At 41.0% G+C, this 23,288-nt stretch overlaps 1 protein-coding gene across 3 annotated transcripts in view; it reads right to left on the reverse strand.

Moving 5' to 3' along the window:
* The window catches only part of NRG1 (neuregulin 1), a 442,486-nt gene extending 419,206 nt beyond the window's left edge, over positions 1 to 23,280 (reverse strand). For 2 of the 3 annotated variants that reach the window (XM_027653077.1, XM_027653075.1), the window contains exon 1: positions 17,907 to 17,955. In XM_027653077.1, coding sequence (XP_027508878.1) covers positions 17,907 to 17,929 — 23 coding nt within the window. In that variant the 5' untranslated portion in view covers positions 17,930 to 17,955. Of the gene's footprint in view, positions 1 to 17,906; positions 17,956 to 23,244 lie in introns of those variants that run through there. The other variant, XM_027653076.1, reaches the window with a different exon arrangement.
* Positions 23,281 to 23,288: the final 8 nt, after the last annotated feature.

The following is a 23,288-nucleotide window of genomic DNA, read 5'->3' on the forward strand; positions in this document are numbered from 1 at the left end:
GCGTGTTGACTGCACCACACATCTTGTCGTCGGCAAACTTGCTGGGGGTGCACTTGATCCCTCTGCCCATGTCACCAAAAAGATGTTGAACAACACTGAACCCAACGTGAACTTGCATTATTAGGACAAGCAAGCACACAAAACCCCTGCATTCTTTTCTAAAGCTGTTTCAGGAGGACACCACACTAAGAGAGAAATTACAGAAAACAGCACAATTTTAGAGGATTAAGTAGGAAGTGAACTAAAAAAAAAATTATACCTTTTCTTTCTTCACGGTGGCATCACAGAGTTCAGACTGGGAGCTGTGGAAATGCCAAAAATTATCGTTATCTTGCACAGCCCACAAGAAAGGGCTTAGCATTACCAGGTTCTTCAGAAGTATTTTTTTCCTTCAGTGCATGATCGAGCCCGTTTACAAAGGAAATGGTCTCTGAGCATGAAGCATCAGTTACCACTTCTATGTCAGTGCCTTCTTCACAACAGCAAAGCACCTTCATCACATTTCTGCAAGGAATTGCCGGTGGGTCAGGTGCAAAACAGTGCCTGGGGCATCACAATCTCTCCCAGGTGATGGGGAGGACAGTTTGGAGGCTACACGCAAGCTTACCTCCTGCTACTCTCTGAGAGGCAGAGCTGCTTCTTCCCCTGTTAACCTTCAATGCACACAGAACAGCCCAGCAAGGCTGCCAAATGGTATGACTGGGAAATAACACGATTTGTGAGGAAGCAGTATGTACTCAGAGGGCTTTGGTCAGTGCCCAGGTATGATCCATAAAAGCAGGGCTTGTCCTTGCAGGGTGCTAAGTGCCCCACTCATCTAAGCACTTGCTGCCAGTGGCATAAATGTCAGCCAGCCTCACTGTCTGTGTCTTTACACAAAATATGTGGCACAAATAAATGAGGAGCCATATCTCTCTCACTCCCTTTCGTTTTAACCAATTTCTTCCTTTGCCTAGCTATGCAAACGAGTTTAGGACAACAAGTTTTTTGGTGTAATAAGCCGCTGCTGTAAAAAATTTTCTCCTTCAGAAAGGCAATACCTGCTGCTGCTGCCACCAGCAATACTGAAAAGAGGAGTTTGCATGGCCACTTTGTCATCGTGACATGCACACCTCTTGATTTTCCCTGTGTTCCTCAGCAGCAGAATAATGGAGAAAAGAAGATGCTTTTATCAACACATAGAAGGCATTCCTTTCCAGAGTTCTGGTTCACAGATAAAGAAGAGACTTTTGCACTTGTAGCAATATCAAAAAGATGCTCTTGCAGGCATCCTTACATTCCCACGATTGAGTAAAAAATATCTTGTCATGCAGTCCATTCTCTAACAAACAGCCAGCCCAGCCGAACTTTGAACTTATTCTTATGTTTCAAGGGGATGTTCCTCAGCAATGTGAGGTTGTGTTTTGGTTTTTTCCATGAAACAACAAGTCTCTGGTTGATTAAAAAAATGAGGAATTTAGGCAATTTATTTATGTTATTACATTGTATGCTATTTTTCCAGGTAGATCTGAAAAAAAGTGACCTCTTATTATTATTCTCCAGGAAACCTATCACTGTTAATTATCACTATTAATTTTGTTTCTGCTGCCTTCTGAAGGGAACTACTGCAGTCAGAGCTAGCCTTCAGTCAAAATGGAGATCTGAGCCTCTTCATTTTCTAAAATGCTTAAAATCTAGAGGCAAATTATGGACCTGGGCTCACTATTTGAAAAAGTAATTGGTGCTTCTCTGACTAGTATTGGAAAAAAACCAAATTTTTTTTCATAAAAATGTCAAGTTCATTGGTGTTTTGAGTCCTCATATAAGCCTGATATTAATTTAGGTTTCATTCTAGCGGAAAAATCAGTTCAGTTTCAAATACTCTTGCAGCTCAGGTCAAGCACATCTGGCCCTGCCACGCATGAGGAATTTCACCATTTTCTGAGATAAAAGGGACCAGGTGGGAAGCAGAGACAGAATGGACACATAGTAATGGGTCATTTTGTTCTCATTACTCACTAATTCAGGGACCGTATCTTTAAATTAGAAATCATGAGGAAATTGCTTTTGGTGACCTCTATGAACCACAGGTCAGTGTCAGTTTGTGAAGGATGCACACAAATGCCCTTGTCTGTTGCACATCCCGCTGACATTCTAATCCTGAATCCTGGAAAATAGTGTAGAATATGCCACAGGATTTGCTTGTTCAAAGTTGATGCTGTACTTCAGGGTTTTGCAAAGTTGCCTCATGAAGGACTTCTTTTTGCTATTGTCCTGCATCAGGCAGTATCAGTTCTGCCAAGAGGGAGACTGGCTGGCATTTCTGCAGATAAACTGGATGCACTTCTGTCACACAAAGCTTCCCTAGATTTTGCCTAAGTTGGGAAGAAGGTTTGTGTACTGAGATCATAAAGCCTCTACTTCTAGAGTATCTTCTAGAGTATGGCACATATTCTTCGTGTTACTTCGAGATCACCATGGCATATCAAAACTGCATGCAAACTAAGCGTGCATCCCTGGGAGGGTGAGAAAGAAAAACACACTGTAAGATGGGAGTTTCACACCAACAGGAGCACTCACTACTCTGTATTTGAGAGCAAACAAAAGAATCTCTATCAGCCTGGAGGTGTTTTGGACTGGACCATACAGAGAAACCACTGGCATCTGGCCTATCTGGCATCCCCTTTCTCTGCCTCCCCCTACCATTGCAGATAATTCTTTCAACTTCTCTTTCACCAAAATAAAGATATCAAATTCTTTTGCTTGTGCAAGTACATCAAAACACTTGCACTGACACTTAGTTATAGGTAGGTTGTGGGCAGCAGGATTAGTCCAAGCAACAGAGCCTTAATTTGGAAATTCAAATACAAACTGAAACACAGCAGATTCCTCCTGAACACGGGGAAACATGTTTTTACTGTGAGGTTGTCTGAGCACTGGCACAAGTTGACAGGGAGGGAGGTCTCACAGTCCCCATCCTTGGAGATACTCACAAGCTGTCTGGATGTGGTCCTGGGCAATTGGCTCTAGGTGGTCTTCCATGAGCAGGGGGATGGGACCATATGATCTCCAGAGGTGCCTTCCAACCCCAGCCATTCTGTGACTCTGTGAGTCTGGCTATGCTAGCGCAGTGATCCACTTCACTAACTGAGAATAGCTTCTGTTTGGCTAGCATGACCTTGGGCCTCTCTGCACATCTCAGTGGAGAAAAGTCCTTTTATTTGCCATTGTAAGCCACTTCCAGCTGCAAACAGAGCATCCCCATAAATAGATTTCTTTAGAGCGTCTGCTTGACACAGCACAACCAATCAACTACTATGAAAGAAGGTGCAGAAAAATCAAGATTAAGCAAAGATAAGGATGTAATTACTCTTTTTCAGGGTGTCTTCTTATCCTGCTTCCCATCTGCTGTCAAGAAAAGAACAAGCGAGGGATGACTGCAGGGAATAAGTGTTCTTGCCAGTGAATGCTAAAGCAGCAATGCCTAGGCTGTGCAACAGCAGGAGCTTCCTATACATGTGGCCATTTCCTATCACTTCATTTTTTCCCCCTTTCTAAAGAACTTGAGCCTGGTTTAAGCCAAAATTAAATAAAATATTTTAAAAAGTTGCTTCCCACAACCTCATAGAGTGAGATCCACTGTCCGTGTATCATGGTTTGAAATTTCCAAAATCTAATTCCCTAGCTCCATCCCCCCTTCCACATCTCAACTTAGTGTAAGACGTGTTTTCCAGACAATCACACGGACTCAGAATGGGGAAAAGGGTTATATTACAAGACTGTACACATAAATAAATATTATAATACATTATACACACGATCACAACTATCTCTACCATGATATAAGTATTTACAATGGGTCAAATCTCTTCTCCCTTCCAAATAAAAGTCCAGGAGGGAAGAAGGACAGATCCCTTCTTCAAAGCAGCAACGTCTCTAAGGCAGCAGGTTCTCTTCTTCTACGCAGTAGCTGAAAGCTGGATCTCTACCAGCACTCACGAGGGAGAAATCCAAGCCCCTTGGCCCTGTCGTCTCCAAGTGAGGGGTCTTCCGTGGGCTGCGTTCACCCCAGACAAAGGTCGCTATCACCACGTCATATCACGAAGCACAGGAGTCTCCGTGACGGTCTGGTATCTTCAGGGGATTTCAAGCCCCTTGCAGAGCTTCTGTGCCCTGCCTCAGGCTGCGAGCTTCTTTGTAGCTTGCAGCAAGGGAGGGCCCCCAAGGTCAACCTCCTACACACCATCCTGGCTGAGCTCTCAGGACAACCGAGCTTCTTAGCTCCTTCTCTGCAGTGCATGTCGCACTTCACCCCTCTCATCTAGGACGTGAGGGGTTTCCAAGGAGTCTGGGGGGTCTGGTTCAGTTCTTACCCCCAAAACTCTGTCTCTCTGCTGCTGTCTCTCTCTCTCTCTCTCCTTCCAGGAGTTCTCTCTGGGTTATGCATGCCTTTGTTACTGCTTGGTTCAGTTCTTATCTTTTCTGGCTCTTAGCCACAATCTCTGGATGCTGCCGCCGCTTCTGCTGCTCACAGTGGAGGAAACTTTTTTTAGTTTTGAGCCACAGGTACTTAGCCCAGCATTACACTGTTCCAAGTCCCTGCAGCCCCCCCCAGCCAGTGGCTGGGGGGCCCCAGAGGCCCCAAGGGGCTCTGAGCCCCCTTCCTCGTGGTCTTACAACATGGCTACCTCTTCTTCTACCCCAAACTACAACTACCCTTTTGCTTGGGATATGTTTATATTTTGCAGAAGCACTCATTGGCTAAAACTTCAAAACTTCAAGGCTTACCACCCCCTGAGGGTTTCCACCAACTGCAGGGGGGGAAAACCTGGTTCAAACCACTACACCGTGGAGAAGGTTCAGTGTGTGTAACCAAGAGCAAGAGAAGTAACTGTTCATGGGTACCTGGGTCTGTCTGTTTCACATCCTGCAGCAGATCAAATATAACCCTGTGCTTGGAGCTAGTTGTTGGAACTACCATGAAGAACCTTCCCCGGTCCTCAGAGGCACAGCTCTACAAATCCCAACCCCTTGAGTCCAGGTGGGACCACAGGTATGAGTCTGTTCCTCTCCTCTTCTTCAGAGGTCACAAAGCACAGGGAGGGACTGCTAGGAATGCGCTAGAAAGAGTCAAACCAAAGTCCTGTCCTGGCACAGTCACCTGTGACTCACTGTCTAGGTGCTATTTCAGGAACAATTTGATTTGTGTTCACGATAATAACTTGAGCCACTTCTTGCCCCTCTTGGCAGTGGGCAAAGCCAAACTCTTCCCAGGCAACCCCACTAAGTTCTTAATTCAATCACCTCTTTTCTTAGCTGAAGCTGCAGAGGAAAGTTGTGCACTTATTTGAAATATCCTTTGTATGTATTACGCTGTTCCCCTGCTTTTTCTAGCAGAAACCACCAAATAGCAACAATTACCTTTGTTTTCTTTGCTTGAGATCTCACTTCAAGAGCCTTACTGCTCAGTACCAAGTCCAGTCCATCAGTGTCATCTCCACTCAGTTATTTAGAACACTGAGAGGAAGTAGGTTACATTTAGAGATGGGAAGCGGGTTAGGACAGCAATCAGTCATGACTTTGGTGCTTCCAGGAAAACAGTTGGATAGTGACACTTCATCAGCTGTCGAAAAGGTATTGATCCAACCTTGACCTTATGGCAGGAACAGCGGGTAGATGTGTAGTACTCATATTAGTATTCAAAGAGGTCTGGGAGGGAAAATATATTTCAAGTCAGCAGTCACCTATCTGGAGTAAAGCAAGGCTCCTTTCTCTTTATGCTCCTACCAAACACGGGAAACCACTGCCTTTTCTAGCAGAGGCCTGCTTGTATGTTCTTTTCTACTTTGCACTTTGGAAGCTGCAGGCACCAATTATCTCCACTTTTTTTTTATTGTCATTTTAAAATCCCTTGTATACTAAAGCATTTTGCAGCAGAAAGATGCTGAGACTACAGGAGGTGCAGAAAAAACAGCCCTAGCAGGTAAGGAACCTGTGAATTTATCTGGTATTCTAGTTTGGTCAGAGTCCTTTTTGTCTTGAGTCTTTCACCCAACTGAAATGGAGTCACCTCAAAAAATGCTTACTTCCCTTTTGGGAGAGCTTTCCCTGAGTGCTGAAGTGATTTGTTTTATTGTTGCTAAAACTTACAGACACTGAATTTGAAAATCTTGTGAATATTTCATGGAAACAGGCACAGAGTACAAATAAATCCACATAGATATATATCTAACTTTGCAGATTGATCAAAAGTGACTTTCAGCAAGACTTTAGTAGCAGGTATTCATCAGGGGCTGGGATGAAGTGGATGCAGAGTAGTGTAGTGGATGCAGGCCACTACACTGTGAGTGTGACACATCCGATTCAGATTTTCACACTGGAAACGGTAATATATTTTGCCATTGTGGGACAGAAACTATGCTTATGAACCAGGCTAATGAGAAAGAATATTTGTCTACTATGTGAAATAGTAGAAACCAGGTGAAGGCAAAGCAGTGAAAGCAGTTACTCACACAAAACACCTCCAGCTATAATGTCAAAGTGCTACCTAGTGAACACACAATACTTGAAACTCAGAGGGACTCACTTTCTTTGAATTAGCAGCTGGAGTCATTACTGCAAGTGTGAGGAATATGATGGAGGTGAACTCAGCTGATGACTTACTACTCCCTATGAATTATTTATTTGGCTCAAAAAATAGCCACAATTTTTGCTGCACAAGGAGAAATTTCAAAGTCATTCCACAAAAGCTGCTTACTAATTCCTCGATGAAGATGGAGCTTGCAGTGAGAGGGTAAAAAGTGGAGCAGGAGCAGACTGGTTAAAACACTTCAGGTGAAATGCTGAGTTAAGTAAACTTTGCCATCAACTTCAGAGATGTTGTTTCCCTTCCATCTCAACAGCGATCATAGCTGTCTAGTAAACTGGCGTTCAGATATTGTAGAAAAACATGTCAACTTTTATACACGCCTTTTCAAAGCCAAAGCTGACATCTTCACACAGTTGCCTGTGCATATGTACCCTCTGTGTGATGCTAATGCTATCTGCAAAACGTTCCTGTGTATTAGAGTCTGATCCTGCAGAGCACTGTGATATGATTCGAAAGAGCATTTACATGTGTGCTTATATTTGTGCATCCAAGTTGCCAACACGGAGCAGGTATTTAAGTGTTTAGTTGGACCACAGCAAAGAAACCACTGCCTTGTGAAATAAGCTATAACAGACCATAGATTTTAACTGGCAGAGCAACACATCTGTGGTAGTTTCGAAACAAGTGGAGCAAAGCTTTGAAGTATCTCAGGACAAGTAAACATAAGCGAGCTTGGCTTGGGTTTTTTTTAAAGCAGAAAACAGGAATCATTCCAACAGACACTTTAGAGGACACACCAAAAACACACGGTAATGATAATATGTGTGGTAAGATTAAAAAAAATTAAATGTAACCATGCTCTTCAGCCTTCTCTTTTCATGAGATTACTCTCACATCCTACTCTTCCAGATCATAGTTGATATCATCAAATTAGTATAAAAAAATTAAGGTAGACATTGTTGGTTTTGTACTAATTATTGTCATTATTATTCTAAGTAATAAAGCATTTCTTTATTATTTACTATTTACTATTATTTAGCCTTACCACAGACCATAAGAGAGACGAGGCATTATGTTGCTAAATCACCTTAATAAGAACCCCAAGTTTACTGCCTGCTGTAAACACAAAATATGAAAAAGCTAAAACAATCTCCTGAAAGCTAGCATATGGAATTTCACTGCTTAGGGATGGATGCATGGATATATAGACTCCCTGCCTGGGCTCTGCTTCCACAGCATAGTTTATGTGAGGAAAGCTTTAGTCAATTTACCAAAGTACCTTAAGTCATCATGCTTAATGTTTTCTTCAAATCCTTTAGTCCTAAGGTGATTGCCCAGAGTATATAGAGTGAGATAGGATTGTGTTTTGCAGGTGTTTATTCCTTTTCACTGTACACTGGTAGCAGCTTTTTTCGGCAGAAATAATGCCCTAGTCTTAGCAGAAGTCTCACCTTTCCCTTCTGCTTCTCTTTATAAAGTCTCTTAAACAACGAATTAGTTTTGGCATCTCTCTGCCTTACTGCAAGTGCTACAAATTTTAGTCTGTTTGCTTTAATGCATCAGGTCTTGTGTTTATGGTATTACACTGGAAGCCCAGCTTTTCTTTTAATTAGAACATCTTTCAAAAAGAGTATAGGGAAGTTCAAAAGCAGAAGACAGTAAGACATAAATATTTTCATACTGAGTCAGAAAACTGCCTTTTTTTTTTTTTTTCCTGAGAGGTATGTCTTTAACATGAAACCCAACACGAACAGTGTCATCGTGGTGGGCTTACTGGCCATCATCACATGTGTCAGGGACAGGAGGAAACATGTCTGCAAGCAAGATGACAAAAGCCCTGATCTGCTCATGTAGTGCATCCTGAAAAAAAGAGCTAAATTGGGCTTTCCTGATATCTCCCTGCATCTCACGTATGCTCAGGGCTTGGGCAGATGCTCAGATTTTGATGCAAAGATTTACAATTTTACCATGATTATGCATCCATCTACTTTTCTGTAAGGATTAGCAAAAATTGTGTCCCAGTCCCAGCACGCTGTGAAGCAGAGCTGTTTGCTCAGGTAGCTGTGAAATTTTTCCCCTGCGCAGCATCTTAAATATAAAACACAGTTGTCCAAAGGTTAGTCAAGTATTTTACAGTAGTCAAACTCTGATGTGATAGAAAACTATTCCATACTCTGCAGATCAGTGTTTTTCACAGTTTGCTTTACTGCTTGAAAGAGCATTTTATTACTCCTGAGTTCTCAATAAAACTTCTTTGGTCCTATAACAATCAAGAATATAATGCTATTGGAAGTGCTGTTGACTGTAACTGTAATCACTTGTCTTCTATATGGAGGCATTTCTCATTTTTAGGACAGTCTTACAACATGCAACGGGTTAAAAAAGATTTTGTTTCCTATTTATTGTGTCCTTCAAAGGCTTTCCCGGACGACAGAGGGAGATTTGCTTGCCAGAAGTGTGTCTTACATTAACTGAGTATCTCTGAGCTGTACCTTCAGCACCAAGCCATGAATTATAACCTGAATTTACAGTGCTACAAACTGAACAAAAAAAGGTTAACAAAAATGCCTGCAGGGATGTAGCAAATGCTGAGGATAAGATTTAGTTATTGCTGTTCATGGTATTCTGCTGCATTGTAACCCAATTTAAAATTAGAGGAAATGTAAAGAATTAAGCAAGATGGAACACTAGGTCATATTAATAGATCATATTAAGAGAGTTACAGCAGGGAAATTACATAAACTAACAATGTGTTAGTCATCCATAGGCATTTGCAACAGAAAAATTGAGTTGCCATGGAAGATGCTGATGATGTTTGAAGACGAGGGAAGTGAGAGTCTGACAGTGTGGGCGTATCTCTGTTGGAGTTATTGGTGGTCAAAAGACACATTGTGGCTGAGGCAGGCCTGATCCAGCAGCTCTGTTGTTTACAAACCATCCTTCTGCTACCAGTGTTACTAAGGCCTATATGGCACAACATGTTTCTTGGACAGATAAGGTTACAGAATTCAGATTTAGAGAGCTGAAATAATATCAGGAGAAAAGTAACACTGGTAGGAAAAGAAAAACTCAAAAGACTTCTCTGTATTGATGCTGAAGGCTTTATTTCAAGACTGCAACAGTGGTACTGATCATTAACAAACCAATGCAAAGGAATAGAAATTTCAGCAAGTCTCTTCTCCATCTCTCTGTTTTCTTAATTATTCTTCCATTCAGTAGGATGCTTTTGATTCATTCCCCTGAGTAGGACTAATCATCAGGACAATTAAAGCATGAGACTTCTTCCCAAAAACATGATACTGGATAGCTTTTGTTCCTTTAATTGCAGGATTCGAACTTGCCAGATTTTCTCATCTAAATATCAGGAGCATTCCTTGTTTTTTTCTTTTTACCAAAGACCCTCCACTTATATTTTCAGTGGAAACACAAGCCATTTTGATTTAAAGGCCCATGCCAAAAGTAATTAGGCCCTTTTCTCTGCTTTAAGGATCAGCCATATGGAGCTAGCACCTGTCTGATCCTGCCAAAGGTGCTCATCCTTGGATACCACAGCAAATTTCACTAAAAACACAAGTCACTGAATGAGAACTGTCAGTATTAGTAGTTCAGTTTCTTCTCCTCAATACAAGCAATGCCATCCCTCAGGTGCTCCTCAGCACAACAGAACAGCAGAGGAACTGGCTGAGGTGTAGCAGAGCAAGAGACCTGCTGTGGGGAGAAGAGAGAGGAGACGCTGGGAACAACTAGTCAACACTGCTGTCAATCAAGAAGTCATTTCGGCACCCCAAAACCACATTTAATTCCTAGACTCTCTGGTTCTTGCAATTACAGATGGATGCTCCTTCCTGTGACTTCAGCTATCCTGGCAGCACCATGGCATTTTGTTCAACATGAAGTTAGAAGTCACCCTTGAAGCTGAGAGCAAGTAGTGCAGCCAGAGGCTAGCTCAGAATTTTTTTCCTGCCACAAAGATTTATGTCAGTATCCGTTCCTTACCATTATAGCCAAGCACTTCAGAAATACAAACGAATGCAACACTGTTATTTTTCCTCTTCTAAATGATAGTAACTGACTTGTCCAGGAGAACAGAGGGAATCTGTAGTGCAGAGAAAGGCAATGGCAGATGTTGAGTCCCCCGTTAGCTGGCTCTTTGAGCTGGGACACACTTCTGTTCAGTGGGTTTTCTTCTTTTCCCAAACACTTCATGTCTTGAACACTAACATTCTATTTCAAATATTTGGTGGGCAGTTTTTGTCATAACTTATTTGCTTTAGTTCTCCAGGGTGTCTAAACACTTGACTTTCCAGATACACACTTAGAAAAAAAAAATAATCTGACTCTTTAATTGTTTTTTCCTTTTGACTGAAGCCAAAGAACCATTCTCCTTGAAAGTTCAAGAGAAAAGACCAAACAAATTTCAAGGGCCAGTTTGCACCTGGTGAAATGTTCTTGCAGAAGCTGTAGCTTCAAAGCATAGTAACAACCTCTCTTTTCTTATTTCTACTCAGGTATTCACATCAACATCATCCCCCCCAAGTCCTCCATAATTCTTTGCATTTCAGAGTGAATGAAAGAAAAGGACGACAGCAACAACAGAACAACGACAGGAAACAAATATCACTAGACTTTTCATTTGTGGACAAGGTAAAAGAAGACAATCTGGTCTTTATAGAGACAGTCATAAGGGGTCTGTGGAGAGCCTTTATGTCACTCAAATGTCATGGTAAAAGATGTGAACAAATAATAAACACCTTGAAAAATTGGAAATGGTAAAAGAAAATCAGAAGTCACATCTCAGAAAATAAGTACTCTGAACAATTTAGAGAGTCTATCTTTTTTCTTGAGACCATAGCTGGATGAATTACAGAGTATCTCAAGTTTAAAGAGCCCATAAGGATCCTTGAGTTCAGCTCCCTGCTTCTTGTGGGACTACCTAAAACTAAATCATATGACTAAGGGCATCATCCAGACACTCCTTGAACTTTGGTGCTTCCCTGGGGAGCCTGTTCCAGTGATCAACCACTCTCTCAATGAAGAAACTTTTTCTAATGTTCCATCTGAACTTGCCTGACAGTCCTTTGTGTCATTCCTTTTCCTCGTATCCTATCACTAGTTACTAGACAGAGGAGACCAGCACCTCCCCCTTTAATGCTCCCCTTGAGGAGACTGTGATGAGGTCTCCCCTCAGCCTTCTCTTCTCCCAGCTGAACAAACCAAGTGACTTGAGCTGCTCCTTGTATATTTTGGCCTTGAAATCTTTCGCTATTTTGATCGCTCTCCTCTGGACACACTCTAATAGTCTGATGTCCTTCTTACATTGTGGTGCCCCAAACTGCCACAATATTCAAGGTGAGGCCGCCCCAGGTCAGAGCAGAGCAGGACAATCCCCTCTCTCTCCTGGGCTGGTGATGCTTTGCCTGATGCCCCCCTGGACATGGTTGGCCCTCCTGGCTGCCAGGGCACTGCTGGCTCAACTTGCCATCAACACAAACAGATCTTTCTGCAGGGCTGCTCTGCAACCTCTCATACTCCAATTTGTATGCACCATCAAGATTACTTCATTTCAGGTAGAGAATCCAGCACTTGCTCTCATTAAATTTCATATGGTTGGTGGTTGCCCAGCTCTTAGTCTATCCACACCTCTTGTGTACATGGGAGAAGGCTCTAGTGTTTTGTTGGCACTCATGACCTGTGATTTCTTTCCACAGATGCTGTTTCCACATTACTCCAAATCCTGCTTTTCTGTCACAAGGTATAGTTCTTGATTCAAAAGCTATGACTTGAATCTGACTATATAAAAACACACATTGTTTAGTTACATCCAACTCAACAAGATTTCAAGGCCATGCTGTACTAATAACCTCTTCCTGTCCATAACAGTCTCCAACGTTTTTATGGTTTCTTCCAGATGATTATTTCAGAACACAAAACCAATAAACAGCTACTGCCAGAAACTACAAAGTCCAGCATCCTGCTCCATGTTGATGTCTAAAACAGTTTGATTTCAAACCTTCTGTTTTGCAGCATGTAGGTAGTAAAGATTGCATGGATACAAAAGTAAAACTAATGTAGTTCACCTTCAAACCAAATCAGATGCTCATCATCTCTAGCATGATGTCTGTGTACAAATTGCCTGGATGCAGTTTGGTCTTTTTTCCTTGAATTTGAAACTGAACTGTGAAAAACTTCAAAGAAATACTCAGAAAAATGTACCTGGTATGTGCAACTGTGGCTTAAGATGACACAGATGATGCAAAGGTCCATGATTCAAATTTCATTACAACAACAACAGATAGTATTGTGCAAATGCTCCCCACCCCAAATTTGCCCACCAACGTGATCTTACTCTGAAAAGCGAATGAAATTCCAATGACAAGTAAACACACACATCTCTGTCACTAAAGCGACTTCAAAAAAACCTGAGTCTTTGCCTGGGTGGATGAAGACAACCAGACTGTCCACTTTCAGGGACAACGAATACTTCAGCTTACTAAAACAAAAGGTCTGTCTGACCTAAACTTGAGGAAAGAAATGCAAAATATTACACTAAAGCAGGTACTATCCTCAAAGAAAAATAATGAAGATATTTTATTCTTCTTGAGAAAAACACCGGAACTATAGATTTATAAGAGAACAACAGCTTGGCATAAAATAGGAGAAAGGAAACTAGAAAATATATCAGGAAAATAGATCTGAAATCAACTTGAAAATTGCAACTTTAAAGAAACAATCAAACACAGAATTTGCAATATTGACCTTGAGCTACAGATAAACTGTCCTATATATAAAGAGAAATAGAGGTAACCAAACGTCTGCCTCTATTGCATAGTAGCAATTCTAGTTATCAATAAATATTTTTCTGCATAAATAAAACTCTACATCTGTTTCCCCTAATTCTATACCTGTATGTCAATGTTTCAGTAAATATATTGTATTTAATAAAACTTGTAACATCTGCCTATGTTTTACCTGTGCTAAATAACACAAGGAAGGTAAAGCATTTTCTATGCAATCATCTGTTCAACCATAGTTCTCTGTATGTTACATGAATTGTTGTCACTATCTGCTAGCCAGCCAGGTTACTAAACATTATATAGCATTCTGAAAAATAAACTGCCACTTCGCAATAAATATTAGAAATAAAAAGTTGTTTTAAGCTTCAGTGTTTTGCTAGTGAAAAAAAACCTCAATGAAACTGAAATGTGCCTCAAAATATGACAACACAATCCTTTCAGCTAAAGCCATGTGAGAAAAACAGAAGTGAAAGGTAGTGAAAATACCTCATCATCTTAAAGTTCATCTGCCACTAAGTCACCACGGCAGATTAATTTGTTGAGAGAAATTGTAAACAGAGAAAACTTAAATTAAGAGTCACAAAAGGTAGTCACAACTGGAGCACAGTCAGGAGAGCCTTCTTAGTGTCCAAAGTAATGCTAAAAGTTAGATATGTTAATTTCAAAGGGATTTATTAAATCAATACCACAATACAGCAGTAAATAGTTATTCTGTATTATTAATACAAATACTGAATTTCTTAAGAGATGCAGAAATAGTGAATCCCTCTGAACAACAGAGGAAGTTTTAAAGAAAATTATTGTCTTTTTATCAGTATCTTTTTTCTTTTAAAAATAACTACTAAATAACTATCTTTTAATGTCAGTTTAAGAAACACTGGCAACTCTGAGGCATGAAATAAGCTTCTTCTGAACTCCTAGTAACAGTAAGATTAAAAAATTACATCAGATTTTTTTATCCGAGGGGTCTCCCGGCACGCAGAGTTAGGAAAGAATGTGAAGTTAAGATAGTTTTAGGCCACAAGTATAACTTTCCATATATATTTAAATCTCAAAGTCAGTGAATCTAATCAGAAGCATTAGTGTTCAAAATCACTACAGAAAATCACCAGCAGGAGCAAAAGTATTGATTCTGACTGCACCTGCAAAGTGATTATTCATCATTCCATGTCTGGACAACATTTTCAGAGGCAAGTAGAAAATTAGCCTTCTAGAACAGGAATTATATATGAAAGAGGTCAGAATTGAAAATTAAAAGCTTGGCCAGTTAGAGTTAAAAACCTAAAGAAGGTTTAAATTTGATTTGTATTTGTAAATGGACTACTTCTATTCCCTTGGCTCCCTTGCTATGCATCTTCTGATGATGTCTCTGAATACAAACCTAACTGAATGTTTCTCTTGACCTTCATAACTTGTCAATAAAGTAAGACATTTTCACCAACAGAGCAGAACATCCCGTCCTGCCAAAAGAAAATCCCAAGTAAATTAAAGGATTGAAAATGTGGCTCCAAGCCAGAGACAAAACCCTTATTTAGCACAATTGGACAAGAACTCACTCCAGCTGAACTCAAGTCACTGAACAGCATCTCTCAAGGCACTGCATGCTTTTTCTGTGCATCAGGAAGAAAGAAGTGTTGGGATACCCCTTTTAGTTTCATGTTGTTTCTGGTGTTATTGAAGGTATATCCACAATCACTGAAGGGTGGGTAGAATGTGATTGTGTGCCCTACAAGGTTCTCCATGACACAGCAGGTTTTGCTGAAGAGAAAATGCCACAAGTCTAGTACCAGCTACTCACCAGAAATCTATGTGAACCATACAAAGTGTTACTGTAATAAATTATCTGAAAGTCAAGATACTCACAATAACTTTAAGGTGTTCAGACAGACCTGCAGAGCACTCCTGATTTTCGTTCTTTTAGCAGAAACCAAGTAGATTTTCAAGACACCTATGAATCACTCATCCTATTTCTCCTACAGCTTCTTAACAAGAAACTGGGCAAACTAAAAAGACTCAAATGTCCGTACCCACTCAGCAGTTTTCAGGTTCCCAGCAAAAATGTTTGAAAAAGATAACTGGAAAAGCTACTATTTTCTTTTATGTTGTGCTTTTAGGATGTATCTTTGTTCTCACATGTTGGTACTTTTGCTAAGATTTATGCCTACTTAAATTCACCCCCAGCATCTTTTGAAATCTGTATTTAACAGTTTGATACCAGTGCCTTAATCTTCAGCAAAAGATCCAATCACCTCTTGGAAAGGTATTACTTTTCTTATCTAATGGTAGTTTTGAAAAAAAATATTCATCACCTCAGAGTTTACACCTTCACCCTTGCCAAAAATCTTCTCTATATCTGGAAAATACCCCCTAAATAAACTTTATTGTGTTTTATTTTGTTTTTAATTCAAACTATATAATAAAATGAATCCCAAAAAGGCTCAGTCATCAGCTACAGTAATTTCAGCATGTACTCATTTTCACTGAAATTTCAGCTCACTGTTAAAGAGAAGATATCACATCTCTAGTAAAAAAACCTGCATTTCATTGATATTCCATCTTATCTTGATTATTTTATTAAAGCATTACTACCCTTTAGAAGGATGCATATTGAAATGTGCACAAAGTGGAGCAAAACGTCTGATTTAAAAGTGAGTGTGCATACCTACTGAAACTTTCAGCTATGCAATTTACGAGATGTCAAGGGAGAAATATTATTTCAGAATATTCACTGAAATATCCCAAACCACTTTCCTGTGCAAATTAGGCTGGACTACAGCAATAGCTTCAGGGGCTGTTCTTGTGTCAGTGAAAGTCAATGCAAATTTTGCTGCTGACTTCAGTAGAGAAACACACTCTAATGTAAATCAGCATTTTGGATACTTCCAAAAATATATCAGAGAACTGATTTAGCCCTAAATGTTTAGGATCCACTTGCTCATGGTGCTTGAGGCTTCTAACACCACACAACCAATGTGTAGAAAACATGAGTTAAAACCACCCCTATCACACATAGGGCTCAGCAAAACATTTAGGTAAGAAAGAAAAGAAAGGGTAGGAGCTGTCTCTGATTAAGTTTAAACATGCATGACTTGCAGGGGACCACTGACAAAAACCAGCTGTCACAAATAAACAAATGAACAGTGCTCATAAACTTCTGCTCTTGGCCAGTGATGCACAGAGACCAGATCGTGCCAAAGGTCCCCCAGGGTCCTGCCTCACTGCCGGTTGGAGCAGCTGTGGCAAAGTTTTTGTTATCAGCACTGCAGCTCAAACAACAGGCACTGCAGCGTTAATCTCCACCATCTGTAGGAAAACATTTGTTGAAAGCCACCAATGATATGATACCACTATTACTCTGCCGTCAACAGCAGAAATAAAACTCATCAGCACATTATAAAACAACTCCCTTTCAACATCGCAACCCTCCTCTACACAGCTTGCTCTCCCCCAAACCAAAAACACTGGCAAAGGGTGGCAGTAATGTAGAAAGAGGCCCAAAGAGGCCAGCAGGAACTGCAGATGCTTCACTTTCATACGCAAAATGGAAGAAGTCACCCACCTTTAGGATGAAAGAGGCAACACATGCCAGCAAGACACTCTGCTGGAACCACAAGGTTTATTTTGTGTGAATCGTTTGTTCCTAGAATATGCAGTGTTAGATTCTCAAGCATGAACACTTGAGAGCAGCTGGTCATAAAACTCTGCACTTCAAAACGATTCCCTGAAAAAGATCACCGTAAACATAAATACTGTTTTTAAAAAGCAATACTGAACAATTCAAACTGCCAGATGATTCTGTGAAAATGTGCTTGATGGGAGACAATGTTCAGTGATGGAAGGAATCAACGTATATTTGCTGTCTGCAGTTGATATGTTTCTCACAGTTATAGAAGGAGGACAGTGGAATTAACTGTTCTCCATCAGCCTTGCACAGTGAATTAACAAACATGAAAGCTGAGAAGAAAGAAGAATGCAGTCACCATGCACAGCCTGTGCTCACGAGAAAGACCGAATGTTTCGGACAGCTGTACCAAAACCTAATTGAGTTCCTATTCACCTGTTATGAATCTGATTCCCTCCCTCTGCTCAGCCCCCAAATACTCTTTCACACAAAGGCAGTACAAATGTGTACATAGAGAGATCAGCTAAAAAATGACAACTGTTCTTGTCAGAAAGCAGGTGGATTATAGATTAATTTTGAATGTTGCTGTAAAAGACTTGATAGCATGATGAAAAGAAGATGCAGTACTATGCAGAGATTAGGGCTTTTTAAATGTTCTGTTTTAAACTTCTGTTTTAGAAAATCAGTATTAAGAAAATATTTTCACAATGCTACAGAAAATACATGGACTAATTACACTGGAGATTTCATGGTTTTATGGTATCAGGAATTTATGTCTTTGTCAGAGGCTGGCATTTTCTAATACTCCTTACACACCCCTGAAGTGACTGCTTCTGCCCTCCAAGTGAGAAAATGCATTTGGAACACCAAAGTACCACAGCATCCCCCAAATGCAATACTTCCCAAATTCCCTCTGACTCACCTGCTGATCTCCTGCACGGACATGCATGACGTGGGTCTGACAGATTGTACAGTTCCAACTTTCCCTTTTATTTCCCCAGAGCATTGCATATATTTTTCAAGACAGAACATGAAAGTTTTTCTGAGTCATAAATTGCTACTGAGAGGCTTCAGCTTGGATGCTGGTTTTGGAGCAATTTGTGGTGTCAGTTGCTACCTTTTCTCAACACCTACAGAACCATCACATACAGAGTTATCTATAAAGCAGTCAGGTTTTATGTCTGTCCTCTGGAACAAACTGATATATTTAGTCAACAGTCTCATTTCAAATCCAGGAGTTTATTAAGTCAGAATAGACTTTACAGTAGCTGAACATGTATAGTTTTAGTTAAAACTTGGTGATGACATACATCGTGCAAGTGTGCTTAAAATGTTCATTAGTGAGCTCACATATAAAGCCCTAAATTGAGCACAGAGTTTCAGGGAAGATGCTGGAGACTTTTTGTCCATACAGAAGCAGATTTTTCTTCCACAGTGTGATGTATCTGTTGGCAAACGGATATACCAGTTCACTGAAGTATTTTAAGAATGAAAGTGCTGGTGTGCATGACTCACATTTTATTAAGGTAATGACCATAATGCATTCTATTTAGATATGCATCTCATTGCTGAAGATGATCTTGGCATGAGAGCAGCAATATACCTATGATATTCCAGAGCATTACACAATCTTTTGTCCTATTTGTGGACAAAAGAAATGCTTGCAATCTAATAAATGATTACAATTGCTACCAGAATGCAATCAAAACACATTATTAATAAGCAAAAGAGCACAATCCTAATGCAAATTATAGATAAACACATGCCTACATAAAAAAATCAGGGAAATGATTTACAGGTTGTCTGAAAATAATTATTCATTCTATGATTCTTGATTTCCTTTCCCCCGCAAAGACTTAAATCATCCCATTTCACATTTAGATGCAGTTTGAATTGCATCTTGCAAAGCAGGTATTCTGATGCAATTAACCACCAATATTATTTTGGAAGAAAACTGTCCATACTCACAATTGTTGCTGCTGCTGCTGACAATGCACACGGAAGCACCCGGGCAGTGTGACTGGCACATGAGAAAAACAGAGGCAAGTTCTGCTCACCTTCCTTGCACAAGTCATCCCATTCAAAACACTGATGATAGGAGAGTGGGTGTGCATGAGGAAGGGAAGGTCATGCAACCTTGCTATTTCTAGCATGCAAAGTGAAGGAGTAGTTAGTTAAGGTGTGCATGTCAGGTGGGGGAAAGATGCAGTCTCCTGTCAATGCAAGGTCCTTGTCACATCATAGACCCTACAAGTACCAGAGGAAATATCAAAACTCCTGCCTGCTTCAAGGGCACAGGATTGGGCCCCAGACAAGCAGGGAAGGTGAGTGGTCACTTTTAAGGAAACGTTTAGCACCTCAAAAATTTGGCCATTAGGCAGGATAAATCTCTGCCTTACAACAAGAATGGTTGACAGGGAGACTGGACAGGCTCAAAAATCCAGCCTGCAGAAGCCAGGTAGAAACACAACCCCCTAACTTGTCAGAGCTAGTGACAGGTAGCTAAATCCCTGCAAAAAAAATGACAAAAAAAGGAGAAAACCCCCCAAATTCAAGCAGCTGTTGAGGCAGCAACACAGATAAAATCTCAAAATGATCACTCAGGCAGAGAGTTTCGTCAGGATCAATTGTCCAGACCTGCAGCAGTGCACTTATCCCAACAAGAAGTACTATCCAAGAAACACAAAGAAATAATTTAACAGATTCCAAACTGGAGTTGATTGCTTTCAGATTACAAAAACAGAACTCTCTTGCAAACTACAAAATAACTCAATATTTTGAAGAGGTATCGGTCACATCTCCACACTGCATATACCTGCTTTACGTGGACAGTTTTCATATTAACATATATACTGAACACACACAAATACACAAAATCTGTTTCTGCCTATATCATGCTCTAAACATAGAATTTATACAGTTTTAAATATATATATGAGAATTAAAGAGAAATTCCTTCACCCTATACAGCCTCAATTCAACAAAGCATGTACATGAACCCTAAATAGGTATTTTCAGATAGTGTAACATCTTTTATTTTAAAGAGATACATTAATCAATCTTAGCTAGCCTCAAATTGATGTTTATAGATAAAACCATTTAAAATTAACTACTGATGGATTTTATTTTCCGTAGTACTGGGGAAATCTATAAAGCATAAGTACAAAGGAGAGTCAAGTATTTAAAGGTTTCGGGTTTGGACATTCCCCTGAATTTCAGTGCAGTTTTGAACATGACAGTGAAATCATGTCACTATTCCTGGAGTGAGCTGAAAACCTGTTTAGAGGTTAGAATAAGCTTATGTATTGCTTCCCTATCTATTTGATCAGAAACATCTCTAAGCCAGGGAGAAATATGACTGCCAACCAAACCAAAATGATTTAGCACACAAATCCAGGGGTTGGATTGCTACAGAGGAGGCCTGAAACATCCCCCAGAAATGCCAGTGTGCACACCACTGAATAAAGACAAAAATAGACTCCTTGGTGCAGGCAAACAGCAAGCCAACTATTTTTAACTTGGGTCTTCAAATGCATTTTTAAGTTGCTTACATTTAAAAGCAAACTTAACCATCTACAGGCAGTTTGACTTGATGAGTAGGTATGAAAAATACGTTTTGAATCTTCTGCATTTCACATACTTATTATATAAAAATAAAATTTAATTGTTCATTAGATCAAATGGATTTTTAGGCACCCTGGTCAGTAATTTAAACAAACTTTTCTTAGTATAAACACATTTTTGCAGAACAAATTTGTGTCTACATAAATACAAATAAGATTTTACTGGCCTCACGACGTTGCTTTGTGACAGTCTTGAGAAATGACAAGAGAGTTAAAATGCCTGCCTATGATCAACACACACAACACACACCCCCTGGCTTTCCAACTGGTCACATCTTCCACTGTGTAAGGAAACAGTCACCTCTATCACCCATAAATGCAAAGCTGGCTCACTCAAACACAGGGATACTTGAGTTCTGCCTTTTGTAACTGCCACTTGAAGGTAGCAAAACACATTGCAAGAGGTGATGGGTACTTGCAATAAGAGCATCTGGGCTGCACAGCAAGCTTGACTGAACAAATGTACAGCTATTCCTTATATCAGAACCCACGTCTGCCAGCTGTGGGCCAGTGCTCTCCCACCCCTCCTGCAGCTGCAGCATGGGAAGCATTTGACAGCCCTGCAGAAGTTATGAGGTAACACAGGGGTGCAGCAAGAGCAACAAGTAGCTTTAGGCTGAGTGCCCCACTTTGTCTTCTGCACAAAGGTGAGGAAAGCCAGCTGAATGCCTCTGCTGAGGTTTTGTCTCCCAGTTAACCTGCTTCTACAGGTTTCTACTTAGATGACTATATTTCTTGTCATTAATCAGATAAGCAGTCCAGCATGGAAGCCCCTAGAATTATTTGCATGATTAATCAAGTCAACAGAACACCTACAAACCTAAGACTTCAGAAATTATGTCTCTGCCTTCAAAACACTGGAGACAATTTATGCCCACAGTGAGGTCTGCTTAAAGCCAGCTGAAGTACTTACACAAGGAAACACACAAGGAAAAGTTATAAATGTGAGGTAGACCATGACTTTCTTGAATTGCCCTTTTTTCTCTCCCACAGACTAAAGAGAAGCAATCAACACCACATTGGGCACAGGACCAACATTTTCTTCCAAATAAGCTCAAGCAAAATGACCTATTCTCATCTCAGAAACAAATTTAGAAAACAGTCTAGTATCATTGATCAAAAAAGCAGAGTCTGAAGCCAGCAAGCATGAGATAGGACTTACAAGCTGGGACACACCAACAAATGAATATAGATCCCACTGAACTATAAAGGAGTTTGAGTAGATACCGAAGGCAGTTTGGGTTTTGCTAGCCGTGACCCAAGATTTTCATGGACTGCCACTTAGACAGGCCTAAATGTCTGTCCCAGTTTTCAGCCCGTAGGCAGAACCTCACCTTTAGAAATACACTTTGTCAGCTCCTATGCAGCTGAGGAATATTCCTCACCCAAGGCTAGCCTGCCTGATTATACAATAGCCCTATGATCACACAGTTTAACTCCTCTGGAGCCTTTGTCTGGTAACACCTGCGATAAACAGTACTGAGGACCTCGTAAACAGGCAAACTCCTTTCAACTTCAGAAAAAAACGTTCTTCCAAGTGCCATAGATTTACAGCAAAATGCTTGCAGAGTTCCATTCCCACTAAGACCTGTGGATAGCTGAATTCAGAGCATGGCTTCCTAACACCTACACACACACACATACAGAGCAGCTCTGAGAAATTATGCTTTTTAAAGATTCAAAAATGAACACAGTACCAAAAATGCAATATTGTAGTTCATTTTCTATGCAAACGAAGAACATCTGTTACAAAAAATACCACAGGATAACGAAGGAGAAGATTGTTTAGCAGCTGCAGGAAAGAGAAGCTGAACATGGGCTGCAAGAAGGACAGACTTGAAGTGTATAGTTACCGCTTCTTTTACATTCAGAGAAGTTTCCACTAAAAGAAATGTATTTGCCCACCAGAGTAAGGACATATTGTTCCGTAGCAATCAGTCTTAGTCTAGATGTGACTCTAGACCAAGAATATATAAGAATAATGCAACCAAGCTTCACCTAACTTCTAATTCATTTAGGCTAAGGCACAGCAAAAACTGGGTCTATGTTTTCATTTGCAAAACTGCAGAGTGTCACGGAGCTACTTTATCTTGTCTGCTGCAAGCAGATGTTGAGCAGATACTGTCTAGAAACGCAAACTGAAAACCCCACCGGTTCTGGATGGCTACCCCGAGCTGTGTTCGTGTCACCCGATTACTCGTGGTCTCATCTGCCGGCTGCTTTCTGCGATGACCGGATCACAAACCCTGCGGGAGGACGGAGCAAGGCTCGGCCGGATATTTTCACACCAAGCCTAGCGACCACCCCTTCTCCGCCGAGACAGCATCGGCAGTACATCCCAAGGCTGGAAAGCCAGGGAAGGAAACCCTCCTACCCTGGTGCGTCTCTCGGCGCCCACCGTCCGCGGACCGGCCGCGCCCAGCACCGCGCTCAGCTCCGCGCTCAGCACCGCGCTCAGCACCGCGGACAGCGCCCCGAGCGCACCGGGAGCTCCCGGGGCGTCCGGCCGGGACCCGCCGCCTCGGCGCCGGGGGAAGCGGCCCTGCGGGCGGGCTGCCCTCCGGGAGCGCGCACACACAGACGGACACACGGACACACGGACACACGGACACACACCGCGGCGCCTCCATCACTCACCACATCCTCCGCAGGGCACCCCGACGCCGCCGCCGCCGCCGCCG

The sequence above is a fragment of the Corapipo altera genome, unplaced genomic scaffold, assembly GCF_003945725.1.
Source record: "Corapipo altera isolate COAL_440 unplaced genomic scaffold, ASM394572v1 61305, whole genome shotgun sequence".
In the NCBI taxonomy this organism is placed as follows: Eukaryota; Metazoa; Chordata; class Aves; order Passeriformes; family Pipridae; genus Corapipo; species Corapipo altera.